At 38.2% G+C, this 17,815-nt stretch overlaps 1 protein-coding gene across 2 annotated transcripts; it reads left to right on the top strand.

Annotated features, from left to right (window-relative positions):
• Nucleotides 1–1,889: 1,889 nt before the first annotated feature.
• On the top strand, nt 1,890–15,956 carry GDAP1 (ganglioside induced differentiation associated protein 1; the record flags this gene model as incomplete). 2 transcript variants are annotated; one of them, XM_084229158.1, is made up of 6 exons in its annotated part: nt 1,890–2,006; nt 3,019–3,211; nt 11,829–12,002; nt 13,479–13,573; nt 14,470–14,584; nt 15,574–15,956. In XM_084229158.1, 6 exons carry the CDS (start codon nt 1,890–1,892, stop codon nt 15,954–15,956), a joined length of 1,077 nt encoding a protein of 358 aa, XP_084085284.1. The 2 variants fall into 2 exon arrangements, with proteins under 2 accessions (XP_084085284.1, XP_084085285.1); XM_084229159.1 differs by lacking the exon at nt 11,829–12,002 and having other exon boundaries at nt 1,932–2,006.
• Nucleotides 15,957–17,815: the final 1,859 nt, after the last annotated feature.

Raw genomic sequence — 17,815 nt, 5'->3', positions numbered from 1 at the left:
GTCCTCTTAATGTCAGTGGAAGGCTTTTACACATATACTTTCATCAACTACCATATTCCAACCAAAGTTCTAAATGCTTTGTATACTGTTTCTCATTGAATTCCCATGGCGGTCATATATTCTTATATCTATGTATTTTACACTTGATAACATGAAGGTCAAGAAAGGTCAAGTTAGGGGTTGAGCTAGAATTTAAATCCCACTCTGTCCAATTTCAAAGTTTTGCTTTTCTCCTTTTTTACTCTGAAGAGTGACCCGAAAAAAGAAAATCAGTAATGACCACTTTTGCTGTAGCACTTTAATTTTAAGGTATAAGGGCCTCCCCGGTGGCGCAGCGGTTGAGCACTGGTTGCGAAGCTGCCTGCGGCCTCTGCGGCACCGGTTCGATCCCCGGCTGCTCCCCGGCCACCGGAGGAGGGCCCCACATGGCGCGCAGACCTCTCCTGCCGCCCGCTGCTCCCCTCAGCAGTGTACTTCGGTCCTTCCGCCTGCTCTGCTCCCCGCTCTGGCTCTGGTGAATTCTCTCACCCTCCCGCGCTTCTGACTGTACCCAGTGCATGTATTAACAAAACAAACAAACAAATTTTAAAAAAGCCTCTATTAAAAAAATAAATAAAATATTAAAAAAAATTTTAAGGTATAAAAAACATTATTAAATCTTTAAGAATTAAAAAGAATTATAGAGAAAAACAAATGAGTGTTTTAAAGGAGGGACCTTGTGAGATTTTTTTTTTTTTCCATTTCCAGGAGTGCCTTTCTTGAACTGAGTTGTATGCCTCTCTTTCTCATACTACCCTCTGTCCACCCTAAGACAAATAGTTTTCACCCCTATTGAACTTGTGTATTTTGTTGTCTCTGCCACCAGACTTATATTTTGGTGCCAGGTATAGGTGCTTATAATCTCTGTATTTTTAGGGTCAAGAGACCTGGAATGCAGTAGGTGCTAAACACATATTTGCTGAATGAATTATACAAGTACTCATTTCATAGTCATTTTAATACATATTTACAGATTTGTGTTACTTTACTGTGATGCCAAATTTTAAGAGGCATACAATAATATTGAGTCTACCAATATCTAGAACACTACAAAAATATGATTTTGACTATGGTTATAAAGAGAATGCTTGTTATGCCACTGAATTTGTGAATAATATTGAGTGGCCTACAACAAGCCAGGCGGTTTTGAGTGTTTAATTTTGTATTTAGTTATTTAATTTTCACAAAACCCTTGTGAGAGAAATAAGCATCTCCATTTGAAAAATTGGGAAAATTGAAAAACCAGGATAAGAATGCAGGTAGTTCTGCTCTAAAATTTATGTGTTTAACAGCTAGGCTATTTTACCTTGTCATTGTTTATTAGTTATGAGATTTATTGTTGTTGTTATTTTTACATGACATCATAGTAGCAGCTTCTAAAGAAAACACATAGATCTTATCCTGTTGCTTTTTGTCAACCGGAACTTCCTTTCTGCCAAAGACACTTGCTTTCTGCAAGAGGAACTCTAAGTATCTTGGGAAATTGCTGCTTTTGTACTTGAGCAACCTTTTTTCCTTCTCTGAAACCGATGAGTACTTTTCAATCAAAATTACTAGTTCACCGTAATATCAGGGACTCATATGTTAAGACTGTTTTTCCTAAAACATGTCCAATCGCACCTCTTAGGTGACTTTTGCTTTCCAGAGGCTTTCCGGTTTGCAAACACCCCCCACGTCTTTGCAGACTCAGTCCAGCAGCTTTCTCAGCGGCAAAACTACACTTCCCAGTGATCTTTTCGTCAGCCTGAGCTCTTCCTTCCCTACTCCCGGAGCGACGCTGGGGCTCTGTGGGTGGGAGAAATAAAGGGCAGACAGTGGAGGCCCGTCCCCGTTCGTTCGTGCACCCTGAAATGGCTCAGAGGCAGGACAAGCAGAAAGAGGATGCTCCTTTGATGGCGGAAGGCAAGTCAGACTCGGAGGTTAAGCTCATTCTGTACCACTGGACTCATTCCTTCAGCTCTCAAAAGGTAAAGGCCTCTGCAGGGGCGAGAGCGCGGATCGGGTTTCAGCACCGGGACAGCTCCCTGCGGGCTCACCCCGGAAAATCAGCCCACTCAGAAAAAGGCCTTTTTTATTGCCTAAAGCCCGTGGGCGCTGATTTCAGGAAGGGAAGCGCCTCCTGGAGAGCAAGGCAAATCAGCATGAGATAGAAAGGCTATGGCCCAAGGCACTGCCACTCAAGAAATGCGACAAAAGAGCACTACTTTGGGTATTTGTCCCCTGGGCCTTGGAGAGTGGGCCGTGGAGAGTGAAGCACCTTCTTGGAACCATATGATCTACACAGTTCCTTTTACTCTTTCTCATTCACATTAATTTTCTTTAAAAAGGCCTAACCTATCTATATTTTAGCTGTGTGAGTGTGTGTGTGTGTGTGTGTGTATGAATCTCTTTTTTTTAAAGATTTATTTATGCATTAAAGAGCTGGGGTACAGGCCAGAGGTGTGGGGGGTGAAAGGATTCACCAGAGACAGAGTGGGGAGCAGAACAGGCAGACTGACTGAAATACACTGCTGAGGGGAGCAACGGGTGAGTCAAGAGAGGTCTGCTGCGCCATGTGGGTAGCTCCCTGGCCGGCAGGGGATTGAACTCGTGCTGCAGAGGCTGTGGACAGCCCCATACGTTGCGTCTTAACCCCCTGCGCCACCAGGAAGGCCCGTGTGAATGAATCTTAATCAGGTTTAGGACATAAAAAAGTAGTGGTGATGGAGAGGATGGCTAAAGAATTAATATAGCCAGAAAAAATTTCATTACTTATTACCTTTTCTAATTTGTAAGTGTACGTCACTAGACTAGCTCTCACTTGTTAATTCCAGCAATAAACATTAAACATTAATTCCAGCAATAAACATTAAAAAGAATAAAAAGAATGTTGAAAGTATCAATAATATATGAAAACAGAAAAGCCGCTTAGTGTTACCCAGGGATGTCCTGTAACTGAAAGACCACATGCTCTGTAGTAACCAGTGTGAACTCTTGCAGGTGCGCTTGGTAATTGCTGAAAAGGCATTGAAGTGCGAGGAACATGATGTAAGTCTGCCCTTGAGTGAGCACAATGAACCTTGGTTTATGCGTTTGAACTCAACCGGAGAAGTGCCTGTCCTTATCCACGGGGAACACATTATTTGTGAGGCCACTCAGATCATTGATTATCTTGAACAGACTTTCCTGGATGGTAATGTTAAGGCTCTTTGTGATTTTTTGGATTTACTTTCAACACAAATATGTGTCCCCTATCCTCCCTCCCCTTTGGCCTTCCTGTCCTCTCCCTCCTGTCCTTTTCCATTTTGGTGATGGTGGTTTAGTGATTAAAAAAACCTTTTCCATTTCCATAAGCACACAAATATAAAATAGTTCAATAGCAAATTTTGTATAAACTGGTGGAATTCCATATGAAAGAATTTCATGTAAATTACAAATTTTAATGTTGGAACTTCCAAATTCACTTGCAAAAAATCCTGCAGGTTTGTGGTTTACATAGACAATTTTATTAGTCTTGAAGTTAAGACTCTAATATTGATTCTATGAAAATCAGTTTCAGGTAGTCTACAAATGGTTCCACCTTCAAAACAAGAGGGAAAATGGGACTAAATCTTAGGTAAGGGAGAATAGAATGTTGGTGTACTTTGAGATCTTTGTCCTTGTTACTCTATGGTTTGGATTTCATGCTTTTTTTGTAAGGAATTGTAGGGTGAAGTTTGTATATTGCTCTTAAGTAATAATCATTTATTGACAACCTATTTTGTCAGTCATTTTATAATTTCTATTCTATTCAGTCTTCAAAAGAATCCATCTGAAGCAGGCGTGGTAGACTTTTTAATTCCCTTTTACATATAAGGAAAAAAACCCAGGGGTTGCTTAAGGCAATATAGTTATTTTTGTGTCACAGTAGGGTTGGTATACAAGTCTTTTGGACTTTCATACTACGCTGTCTCCCAAGGTCACTGCCACTTATTCATTGTATAACTTGCTACTAGTGACAGTCCTTTGAGGTGAACTCTTGATTTACTGATTTGCCCAAGGTTACACAGCTGAACACTGAGAGTAGAACACAGGGCTCCTAGCTTTCAGCTGAGTACTGTTCTGAAAAAGAAGTGGCATGAGACCCAGTTTGTTCTTCATTTGGCACTAGTTATGTTTACTGAGCAGGATAAAACCAGAATATAACCCTGAATTACTGGAATCTGAGGAAGGCAATCACTAGGTCAAGAAATATCTGAGGTAGTTTAAAGAAAAACAAGTACAGACCTAAATAGTAGGAAACCGCAGGGAATTAGATTAGAAAGGACTACCCCTGTTCTTAATCCAAGTGATTAGTTTGCTAGGATTCTGATTGGAAGTTTAAAATAGAGGTGGCCTTTGATCTACAACAAAGAGTTTAATGAATTGCTTTCTCCTCTACCATTAATAGCTAACCATTACAAACCTATATACTAGGGGCTGTACTGAAATTGGTGGCTAATTGAATTAAGACAAATTTTTTCAACTGTAAGCTTTTTGGAAATGGATAAGTCCTTTAAATGATAATTTGTATTTCTTGGAAGAAGATATAATAATAATGTGAATATAAAAATTGATAGTATAAGAATTCCATTTTTAAATAAGCACTTAAAAATGATATTTCTGATTCTTAAATAGAAAATATTTAAGTCTTATTATTATTCTTTGAATACTACCGTTCTCCTCCCCCTTTTACTTCTCTCCCTTGTCCTTTTCTCTTTTTATATTGTGTCTCCTAAGCAATTCAGTAATATAAAATGGTATTTATAACACAGTAATTATTATTAGGCTTATTTAAAATTTTCTTAGGCTTTTTTTTACTATAAACAAAATATATACATTCTTAGTCCTGCTAAAGTAATACCTAAATAATTAAACAAGGGAAATACTAGGTTCTTGTTATTTTTTTATGTTGATGTATTGTTGATTTAAAAAACTATATAAGATACAGAAGTATGGTCACACACATTGATAAATGCATGTCACAAAGGTACCCCCCCCAAAGATCTAGTAGGGTTCTTGTTCTTAATTACTATTTATTGAATTAGAGAAGAAGGCACTGTGGGCTAAATGTGCGGTAATACGGAAACTAAGGACTTTCCTGCCGGTTGTGCCAATAAAGCAAGTGAGCAATCAAGATTCCTTGCTCTTGCTCTGAAGCTGCCGTTAACCTGTTGTACATTCTTGGTGACTTCTGTCTTCCTGGATATGGTTTGGCCAGTTGCAGAGATAAAGCAGGCCAAATCAATTCTTACCTCACTTTCTCTCTTTTCCAAGAAAACAGTTATTCCATTGGAAAAGGTGGGAGACCTTGCTTGCTAATAAGTTATCAATAAAATCTAATATTAATATAAAAGGTCTGTGTGTCTCTAGTTGTCTAAAAAGTCTAGGTCTGTTCAGAACACGGTGTATCTGAACTGGTTGGAACATGCAGTTTTTTGTTTAATTAAGAATTGAACTTTGAGGAATATTGATAAAAAAATTAGAATGTTTATAAGTGAATGGGTTTCATGAGGTATATAGCTGCCTAAAGTTATGCTAGGAAACTAAGTATATCCATTCATCCATTTTGCTGTCATTTGCTATTTGCAAGCCTATATTAGTCTATCAGCTGGTTATTGTACTAAAAATGATGACTTGCTGACATGTAGACCTTTCTCAACCATACTACATTGTCATTATTTACATATTTACATTTTATGCCTATGCAGTAAGTTCATTAAGTGGTAGTTTTGGGGGAGTAATTTGAAAGTCAAGAAAGTCCTTTTCGAGTTTTGCCTAAAGAAACAATTATCTAAGCTCAGTGATGGCTATCCTGATTTCTTTGAAAGCAGTTACTTGAAAGAATAATGTAGACATCAGTGATATTTCTGAGGTCAGACTAGATCAAAGGAAGAATTTAGGAGTACTCAGCTATCGTAACTCAATCAAGGCCTGTCCAAGAGGCATCTCTTCATTTATTATTTCAGTTGCCACAAATTGGTTAGTGTTAACTGGTGCAAGGTCTGGGGTTATTTCAAAGATCCCAAATCATTAGAAGTTTACTAGTCAGCAAAGATAATTTCATTATATAAACTTAATAATGCCAAGCCTCTCTGTAATACATGCACGTGTTATTATTACTACTCAGATTTTTAGATTCCTCTTAATGAACATGGCACCTTTTTTTTTCTGGGTATGTAATGAAGAATAGTTACATTAATGCAACAATTGATTAAATTAGATGAGGAATGAGAATAAGCAAAGTTGAGACACTCAGAAACAGTGGATGTGACAGAGTGAATATACATACACACTAATATGAATTTGAAAAGCCAGGTATTTCTTATACAGTTCATAACCTCTTTCATTAAACTTTAGTTTAGTCACTAGATACTAGAATGTGGGCATGAAATAACTGCAACGTACTAGAACATATACTATTTATTACTGCCAAATAAGTTTGAGGTAACCAAGAATCAAGGTAGTTTACTATATTTTATATAGCAGTTCTCTGGAAATCATGTCCCATGTCTTATGTCTATATGTAGTCTTTAAAGTCTTTTTAGGACTTAGAATTTGGTTTGTAAGTTTTTAAAATATTCTGCTAGGATACTAAAGTATCATATATAAGCCTTAGTAGGAAATACAAATTTATTTTATGGAGATTATTTTATCAATATATTTTAAAAGTCAATTATATCATTTTAAAAAGAACATTAATTTGGAAGTCACTGTCACATTAAAAACCTCTTATGCAAGGAATTTCCAGTTATTGTAAAGGTTCATAGCAAATAACTTTATGTCTATCAATCAACGGCTCTTGTATGGAGCTGAATAACATTGCATGCTTTCTAGCACATCTACTGAAATTGTAGATAGTCATAGAGGATCTATCTGAGTGTAAAGAAAATAAAACAGATGTTAAGGAAATTAATTAATCTTTAAAAGTCATGATTGTGGCAATGAAAGTGGCTTTAAAAAGTAAGTTTTTTACAAGTACAACTAAATCCTGTATATTTAGAGATACAAAAATAGATGGCAAAAGTGAAGACAAAAAAGTAAGGGTTTACACACAGATTTTAGATCAGTGGTAACTTGGAGAAGAGGGAGGGGTTTCTGGAGGGATCACACAGGGCATCTAAGGACTGAAAAGCTGTATTTCTTAAACAGAGAGCTGCATTTAGTGTGCTTTCTAATTGTTCTATAACCTCTACATGTATGTTTTATGCACTTTTATATGACTATTTTACAACAAAAATAATAATTACAGTAACTAAATGCCATATTTTGAGAGAAAAAATTATAGATGTTGAACAACAGCATCTGGCATAGAGTCAGCTCTCGATAAATGATAGGAATCATAATGATGATGTTACGGCATTCTGATAAATGTTCTACTTAGAACAAGAAAATATTTTTAAAAATCTTTATCTATGTACACTATTGTATTCCAAGATGTCTAGAAATCTGTTAAAATCACAGTCCTAATAGAAATTGACACCTGATGATTTTCAACCTTCACTCACCCAACGAAATACTTATTCTCAGTCACAGACAAGTACTCCACTGGTTAAATCTCAGGCACCTGGTGGCTATTCATACTGAAGAGTATGAGATGCTTAGTTACTTGACATCCGAGAATTAAGCCCAATCTAAAAAAAAAAAAAAAAATGCTTGTTTAATATCTGCACCTTAGTAAAGAAAATGACAAGCAGGGCCTCCCCTGGTGGTGTAGCGGTTGAGCGCTGGGTTGCTAAGCTGCCCGCAGCCTCTGCAGTGCTGGTTTGATCCCCGAACATGGGCAAGGGTCCCACATGGCATGCAGACCTCTCCTGCCATGCCTGCTGCTCCCCTCAGCAGTGTATTTTGTCAGTCTGCCTGTTCTGTTCCTTGCTCTGGTAAATTCTCTCACCCTCCTGTGCTTCTGACTGTACCCAGTGCTTGTATAAATGAATGAATAAGTCTCTAAAAAAAAAAAAAAAGTAAGTTTTTTGGTTTTACTCTGATTTGTCAAACTTTAGTGGATAGATGGGGGTATTAAAACAGAGAGGCTCTAGTTGTATATTATGTATGTTCAACAACTGCAACAAACTTGTAAGGGACCCCCCCAATTAAGAATGCTTTGGTTAAAAGTCTTAAATATAATACCAATTAAATTAAAACTTGTTAAACATTCAAGATACAAAATTTACTGAAAATAATGTTGCAGATTTGGTTCTGTCTCAAAAATCCTGAAAGCATATAGTGAACATAAATATTTTGACAGTGTGTGATTTTTCTTAACTGTGTTTAGATTTGCTCTTTCTAGTTTGTAGTCATACCTTTTGCTTCAGGTCCTAACTTAGTTGTTTACCATTGTTATATTTTTAATAGACTGGTATATGACTAGTTGAAGGATATGATTTTGTTCAGCTACATGATGCATATTAACTTATATACTAATATCATCACTAAATGATTTAAGTATAATAAAAAAATCAAAGGGGTAGAGTTAGAAGTCTTCTGTGCTTTCATTTGGTGGATTAGGAAGACCTGAAAGCTATTCATACAGATTTGGGGGAGATCTTTCTTGAAAACAAGGCTTAATAATACATATTTTACCTGCCATCACTAGGGAAAGTGGGTAGTCAGAGCAGTGAATTTTGTAAAATAATGGAAGCGTATGCTTTTAAATTCTTAAGTTTTTTTTATTTTTTGCTCTTGGGGAAACCAAATGTAATTTTAAAAAGTGGATCAGGGCCATCGCAAGTCTACCAAGCCTTCCGGGGACTTGCCATGTACTGATTAAATGGCTGTACTTATTAAATGGCTACATAATGCTTTTATTGTTTCTTTCTGATTTTTTTAAAAAACATCTTTTGTTTCCTCTCACTGTTGTTTGTCACATCTCTCAGCTTTATGTATCTGCTTGTTTCTAATTTCCTGCCTGATTTTAGGTGTAATGTAAAGCCCACCTTATCCCCTACTCAGTTCTAGGAAATTAGGTTTTGTACCAACTTGATTTTTTTTACTCTTATTTACTCTTCCAGCTTAGTGACTAACCTGCCTTACACTACAGCAACACTGCTCCCAGACTAGGGAAACTTCTCTTTGCCTTCTTCCTAAAGGCCCCCTGACTCCCTGTCCTCCCTGTCCCTGTAAACCTTCTATTACTCTCCCACTTCTGATTGAGGTAGAATACAAACAGAAGATTTTCAGTTCTCAGAATTAAAACAAATGCTTCATGGAAAGATTGGAAAATAGAATAAAATTAGAGTGAGAAGGTAGATCCTCTGTACAATTTGAAGGAAATTCCTACTTGTTTTTTGAAAAACTCTGATTCCAGAGGCAGTGAAGACTGCTGTGGTTTGCTATGAAGAGGGTGACAGCACACTGCATGTGTGACAACAGACGGGCATCCTTGAGGAATGCCCAGGAAAAGTGAGCCTGGGTGAGAACTCTGGTTCAGTGGTATCTTACATACTATCTTATATAACTTAGGAGATAGTTATAGAGCAATGGTGCACTGAGTAGAAGAAAATTATTTTCATGGATTTAAACATTTGTCCTCCTTTGAAGGATTCAGGTTTGGCCAGATGGAACTTCCCCAGAATGCAATTAGATGATTTTCCTGCTCTTATTCACTTTCCAGAAAAGAAGTAGTATGTCCTTCTGATACAAGCCCCTGGCCTGATACCAGAAAGCAATCAGAGACAGTAGCCATAAATTAAGCTATTTGGGAGCCATTTAAAAATTTGATAATGTTATATTTACTGACCTAAAGTTCTTAGACCCTTTGAAGAATTGTTCTTAAACTTTTTGGTTTCAGGACCCCTTTGAACTTTAGTTTATGTGTGTCGTGTCTAGCAATACTTTACCATTTTTAAAATTAAAACTGAGAAAAATTTAAAACACAAGAATACACAAGCACACATCCCATTAACCAACAGAGTGATGCAATTATAGTGTACTGTTTAGCCCCTGAAAATCAAAGGAGCAAGAATACAAGTGACAAAGCAATTAACATCTTAGTATTATTCTAAAATTAGCTTTGAGTTTGTGGACCCCCTGGGAGTATGTTATGGCAACCCAGAGATCCTCAGTACATATAAGGACCTATGAATAGAATTCGGAAGCATCTCAGAAGGCAAAAAATTTTATCTTTGTTTCATTAATCTCCAACAGAAGTGTATGTTTTCTTTTTTTCTAATAGGCACAATGCACAGCAATATCAGAAGTCCCTGTGACTTTTTTTTACCACTAGAAATCACAGATATGTTCCTAACATATCAAGTTATTGTAGATATCTTAAAATAGCAGTTATGCTCACGACTATGTTGAAATGATGGTAGTTATTAGACCTGCTACTTGGGATTAGCAAGAAAGTGTGCTCTAGTTGGGTAAATAATAACAGACAGTAAGTAGCTGATGCTTTGTTCTTGGTTATTCTATCACAGACTCAGAACTGGATTCCCCAGCAGGGAATTAAACATTTATTCACTGGTTTGAGGAATAATCCTCTTTCTTTTTTGTCTAAGAGAGTTAGAAATAACCTATTGGCTTAAATATCTTGTTCTACTTGGTCTGGCACCATGAGATGAGATTGAAATGATCTGTTGATGACAAGCAACTGAATTTTCAACACCTACTAATGAGCCTGGGCTACTCAAAAGGATTTTAAATTAAATATGTAGCCCAAACTGAAAAAAAAAAAAAAGAATAAGTTTGAGGTGGTTCTTTTCATTCATTGGAATAGGCTTGTTGGTATTTTCCAGGGGCAGTATAAGAATCAGAAGTAGGAATTAATTATGAAGGGACATAACCCTGAGCTTTGGGACACATAGCTCACCATATTGTTCTTGGAGAGTCTCTGAAAAATAAACCCTTTCAGGATGATGTATAATGAAAGAGCAATGCATTAGGAGTTAGATCACATGAGTTCTTGTTCTGCCTCTAATTATGGGATCTTGGGACAACTTGTCAGCTTCTATAACTCAGTGTTCTCCTTAACTGCTAAGGAGCTTCTCTAGCTCAAGTATTCTATAATTAGAAACTTGGGAGTATATTCAATTCATTTATTAAAATTTATTGAATACCTCCTATAAATTAAACATCATATTAGTCACTGGGGATTAACAGGATATGGTCCCTGGCCTAAAGGGGTCTACATTTAAGACAGCAAATGAAGATTTATGTAGATCCCACTTCCAGAGATAAAATATTAGATATTCCCTGTGAATGCCATTAAAATTGTCGATTCATATGTACATAGTATCAACAGGATCAATCTCGATATTAGTTGGAATCTAGAAAAGAATGTCCCTAATTGTCTTCCCTAAGAAGCTGTCATTCATTTAATCAGACTTTATAAGGTCCTAAAATATATGAGGCACTATGCTAGATGTTGGATCATAGGTTTCTTGGCCTAAAGGGACTCATAGGACAAGAAGATAAAACTGCTAATTAAAGTGATAAGGAGTATAATGGAGTATGCAACAAGGTATTTTGCCTGTATAGTGGAGGGCACATCTGACCCAGTCAAATATTGGCAGTTGTAGGCAGCCAGGGAATGCTTCATGGAGGAGGTGGCTTATAATACCTGGCCCTTGAAAGTTAAGTAGCAATTTGCAAGGCAGAGAAGTAAGAGAAAACCATTGTGATCATAGTTTGGGATCTGGTCTGGTACATCAGGAAATTTCAACTTTTGAATTTTGGGGTGGGGAGACATAACCTTTGAAATGCTGATATGTTAATGATGAGGGGATTGAGCTTTTGTGTTTGCATTGAAAATACCATCTCATTGTAACTTTTTCTCTATGTGTGCATTTTAGAAAAAACACCCAGGTTGATGCCTGACCAAGGAAGCATGTATTACCCACGGGTCCAGCATTATCGAGAGCTGCTGGACTCCTTGCCAATGGACGCCTATACACATGGCTGCATTTTACATCCCGAGTTAACAGTGGACTCCATGATCCCAGCTTATGCAACAACAAGGATTCGCAGTATGTAAAAATCTGAAAGATCTGGAGTTAAGTTTCTTTTAGTTTATTTCTGAGACCTTCACTGAGAGAAGACTGGGAATAGAGTCATAAAATTTGCTTCATGGGCCCATTGCTAGTCTGGTTAATCTGTGCTTCAGTTGTTCAGCTGGACATGCATTGTCTATAGGACCTGATTTTCAAGCACTTGAGTTTGAGAGCCAAGCTTGGACAAACCTTAGAAGAATGGCCTGTGGAAAAGCAAATAGATGAACTGCGAATCAGGAAAGCTGGGATCTGTTGGCAATTATGGGCAACTGAGTTCACATTTGTTTTTTTTTTAATATATAATTTTTATTTTGAAATATAATCTTTTCCCTTTATTAACAGTGGTTTATGAGACTGTATAAAATAGGGGACTAGGTTCACACTTTGCCTTAAATTTTTTTTAAAGATTTATTTATTTATTTATACAAGCACTGGGTACAGTCAGAGGTGCGGGAGGGTGAGAGAATTCACCAGAGCCAGAGTGGAGAGTAGAACAGGCAGACTGACGAAATACACTGCTAAGGGGAGCAGTGGGCACGGCAGGAGAGGTCCATGTGCCATGTGGGACCTTCACCAGCGGCCGGGGATGGATCTGGCGCTGCACAGGCTGCAGACAGCTTCGCAACCCAGCGCTCAACAGCTGCGCCACCGGGAAGGCCCCTAATTTTTGTTTTATTACCCAAGGGAGCAGGACTTCAGGGTATCTAACCACCAGTCCTCTTCAAATTCAGAGACTGGAGATTTAGTGAGTCGATTTGTGGTATCCAGTTCTCTCCTTTCCCCCTGTTCTGACAGAGCGGGGTCAGTGCATGAGATGTAGAACAGAAGGTGGCATGCTTGGTGACACAGGTGAAAAAGGGAAGGTGGCTGTGATTGGCCTCTGAGGCTGTTTCACAAGGAACAGTCCAGATCTCCTAAATATAGAAACTATGTTCTCTCCATTACATCATACTTCATCTTTGTCATCTATTTTTCTTTCTTTCTGACACCTTTCCTCCTCTCCTCTCCCTTCCCTCTTCCTCTCTTCTCCACTTTTCTTTCTTCTTGCCTCTCCCCTTTCTCTTATTTCTCCTCTTGCTCTTCATAACTATTCTGATTACAATTCAATTACTGAGAGTTAATATTTGTCTTAAATAAGGTTTTCTCCTTCCCTTCCTATAGAAGTTCATTGCAGAAAACCTGTCCGGCTGCACGACTCAATGAGCACTGAGGGTGTCATGGGTTTTGCTCTAAGTGTTCTCTGTGGTGCTTCCCACTCACTGCTTCCCCTGTGAGGCAGGTGCTCTGGGAGTTTCCTCCAAAAGTGGGGAACTGGGGAAAGGGGAGGGTAAGGCAAGGCAGAGGAGGGCATGAACCCCAGAGCTCATACTCTTATCATCATTTCCCCTCTTCTTGTTTTCAGTATAAAAGGGTGGAAATAATCTTCTGTTTCAAAAATAATTTTATCATCAGGCCAAATTGGTAACACAGAGTCTGAACTCAAGAAGCTTGCTGAAGAAAACCCAGATTTACAAGAGGCTTACCTTGCCAAGCAGAAGAGACTTAAAGTAAGTAAAGCAGGCTGTCCTCAACTGACATCAGTTGTTTGTATTAAAAGTTGTACTTTTTGTAATTATCGCTGTTTCTAGAACATCTCCTAAGGGATATTCAAGTCACCAGTATACATTAGCTTTGACTGATGCTCTGCTTTTACAAAGAATTTTCTTTATTAGATTTGATGTTCAAACCTAACAACAGTTACTTAAAAAGCAGATGTTCTGCATATTGGTTGCCAAGGAAAGTTGTAAATTATAAAAGCAAGTTAATAAAATATCTAGGTACCTGTCATTTTAGGCATTGCCACTCGAAGGCTTACCTAGTCCTTTGTCTATGATTTGTCTGCCTCCTATGGAGGAGGACTTTGCTTTACCAGTTGTAGTCTGTCTTTTTCTTTATGTTGATTCTTTCCCTATGGTTCAATAACACAGCTTCCCCCATTAAAACTGTAACAAACATCGACACTTCTAATCCTCCCTCCACCTGCCATCTTGCTTTGTCTTATTTTAGCTATGAGCTTCCCAAAAGTAATGCCTGCACACACAGCAAGTTCCTTACATTTATGCACTCTCTCACTCCCTGCATTTGGGTTTTGCTCTCATCCCTTCCATTAGCTATCATTTAATCTGCTGAAATTCCATTCTGTGTTGGAGGAGAGGAGTTTCTTTTGCTTCTATTTTTTACCCTCCCTGGTCATCTGGTTCCAGAGGAGTAGCCAGGAGTAGTGAGTCTGGCCCCTGAGGGTAATTTTCCTCAACATTGCCTTTGCTTTAGCAACTTAACTCTATTTTTTCCTTTCTGTTAAAAATAAATAGTTTCTAACTCTATAAGCATTTATATCTGCCTTGCTCTTCATAACTTCTTTTTACAGGCTTAAATAACCTATTCAGTTATTTCTGTTAATTAGTCAAAGCTGCTTGACCATGACAATATCAAATATTTGAAGAAGATTCTTGATGAATTGGAGAAAGTCTTGGATCAGGTTGAAACCGAATTGCAAAGAAGAAATGAAGAAACCCCAGGTAGGTTCTCATTTGTATTCTTTTTCTCTTTGCCTTGACACCACAAGTATTTAGGGAAACATTCTTAGATTTATAAAAAATGTTCTATAGCCTATGTTTTTTTTTTTGTTATTCACAAGCAGTTAAATATGACAATAAGAATATTGAACTCAGCAAAATCCAGGTCTCTGTGTGAAATATGATTGGTGAAAGGTTTTTTTGACCCTTAAATCATCATTGGGAGATTCCTACCTACCTGTTTGAAAAAATTGTAATTATGGTAGCTAATTTGCTTGATTAATCTGGGTAATTGTTTGAATGCTCCCTCTGAGGTTCCCTTAGGAAGGAGATAACACCCAATCTTAAGTAAAATATGAAATGGGGGCCAGCAGGTATATATCTGCAGGCTGACTGGTGAGCAACCCTGTACTATACTTGTCATATCTAACTTCATGATTAAGAACAGGTGGATGCACATGGACCATTTGCACCATTCCAATTGACAACAGAGTAAAAGACCATGCTGTGTGAAACTTGTTTCACAATAGAAACGCTCTTCTGCTTTAAATAAGTAACTAAGAGTAGCAATCATTGATAGACATTTCAGGAACAACTTTATGGATTTTCCTAAAGCACACTTGTCATTTTCCTAAACCAGAAGGAAATATCTGTTAACTCCTTGGCTTGGAGGCTGACAAGTGCTCAGTATCCTTTATAAAATGATAGATGGGCTTTTAGTCACCTAGAGACCTAGATGACAGACAGATGTCAACAGGTCTTCCTAGGCTTGGGATACCTTTGTGTAGACTTTGATTTTTTTTAAGCATAAAATTAATCACTGAATGTGACTGTCAAGAAAATATACCATGACCCTGATATTCTCACACTTGCCCTCAAAAAAAAAAAAAAAAAAAAGACAGAAGGTACTAACCTAAAGATAGTTGAGACAATAGATAGCCCTAAGTCTCCCTGCTTGCCCCTGACTTTTCTGTGTCCCTTTCTCTGATTAGAAGAAGGACGTCAGCCTTGGCTCTGTGGAGAATCCTTCACCTTGGCAGACGTCTCTCTTGCTGTCACATTGCATCGACTGAAGTTCCTGGGGTTTGCAAGGAGAAACTGGGGAAATGGAAAGCGACCAAACTTGGAAACCTATTATGAGCGTGTCTTGAAGAGAAAAACATTTAACAAGGTTTTAGGACATGTCAACAATATATTAATCTCTGCGGTGCTGCCAACAGCGTTCCGGGTGGCCAAGAAAAGGGCCCCAAAAGTTCTTGGCACCACCCTTGTGGTTGGTTTGCTTGCAGGAATGGGATATTTTGCTTTTATGCTTTTCAGAAAGAGACTTGGCAACATGATATTAGCACTTAGACCCAGAACAAATTATTTCTAGGTTTGTAGGGATCTCGGGGTGGCAACTCATCCAACCATTCAGCAAGACCCTGTGTACTCTCCAGGCCCGGTGAAGAATGATCCTGGGCAACTAGTTAAAAGCATAATTTACTTTCCTCTTTGAGTAGTTTATGTGGGGAGAGGAGGCAATGAAAATGTTTTTGTGAGCTGGTAATTTTGAGATGACTTATTTGCAAATCTGAAGTAATCCATCCTTAAAACTTGTGTGCAAGGTCCAGATATGTAAATAATGACAGGTAGAGAGCAAACCTTTTGCTCAAATGTCAGCTCAAATTCTGAGTTATTTTTTTTGGAGAAGTTATCCTTATGAGCAGACTGGAGTAGTGACCTGTGATTGCCCATCGCTATTCCTTTCATGCCATCTGGATGTGCTGAGAGTTGAACAGTCAGTGATATTTCCTTCTTAGGTTCAGACACCATTTTTTGTTAGACATCATAGACATTAGACAGCAGCAGGGTACAGAGGTACTTCATACTAGCTAGCTGCTAGTTTTAGGCAGAAATAAGGGAGACAAAGGCAAAGGGGAGGGGAGAGGGGAGAATAAAGCCTCTAATAGTGAAACGCCCAGAATGCAACCTCCACGTGCCTCTAGTGCCGATCCCCTTAGTAAAAATGACATTTAACTACTTACAGCCACTTCCCTCACATCCATCCTCTTATAGTTGAGCATTTTTGGGGAAAGAGGATCAGGGAGTCACTGGGGGGAGTGGATTAGAGAGAATCCCAGGCTTTACATTTGCAGCAACTCATTTGACCTTAGTGTTCATTTCAAATGCATATAAATCCTACCCATTGATTTAGTATATTAGTTGCCTATATATGGATGTGAGATGCCCACTGGAACATGACAGCCTGGCATGAAAACCCAAAGGGATATTACAAAAATAGGGTTCCTTTGTCCCTCCTCATTTCCCCCCAATTAGATGGTACCTGTGAGAAATCTTTCCTATGGCCAGTTGTGTTCAATTGCTAGGAGCAGGGCCTGGCCTGCCCATCCCTTTTATGTGCACATCTGGCATGTAGATGAATGTCCTAGCTAGTCACTAGCACAGCATAGGATTGGGTGGTGGATACTTTGATAGTCCTGAGCTAAATAGGCTCATGTTGGAGGTCGATGTTTTCATGCAAAAATGCTTATCCAGAGCTTGCACCTTTTTTTGATCATCAAGAAAGTCTCTAAGGTTACAGAGAAGAGAAAGGTCTAGTCTTAGCCCTTGGCATTTATTGTAAAGGAGATGAAATAACTGGATAGAGGGTGATATTCCCTGTATTCACTCAGGTATGTCTAGGCATTTTGGGGTGGGTGCCTCCGTCCATCTGGAAGGGACAATCTGAGTGTGTCCATGAACAACCATGAAACTGCATCATGCAGTTTGTGCATAGGAAAAAGCTTTCATGGTGACATGGAAGATGGGGTTTCTCTGGAGCCAGCCAGAAAGGCCTTGGGAACAGTATCAGGTCTCTGGTGAGGAGTACAGAGAATGATGAGCTAAGGCTCCAGTGAATAACAAAAGCTTGCTTTGGATTACCTCAGATTAACTGCAAAATAGCTAAAGAATGTGCTGACTTTTTCACTAATGGGAAACAGTCTTACCTAGGAAACAGTAACTTTTTGATGGTAAAATCATCCTATAATTCCATTTCATGCTCCAGTGGTTTTAGAAAATTTTGATTAACTGGATGTTCCCTGTTTACAAAAATTAATAACATCTCCAGAATAGAATCATTCCAACAATAATTAGTAGGTGGCAGCACTTATAATGTTTTAATTTTGCACCTCAGTGCATTGTTGTATATAGAGTATTTGAACTTACCTGTTGCTGGGACATTCCATGTAT

This window comes from Talpa europaea (assembly GCF_964194135.1).
Source record: "Talpa europaea genome assembly, chromosome: 3".
Taxonomy (NCBI): Eukaryota; Metazoa; Chordata; class Mammalia; order Eulipotyphla; family Talpidae; genus Talpa; species Talpa europaea.
This window is presented reverse-complemented; position numbering and strand designations above follow the sequence as displayed.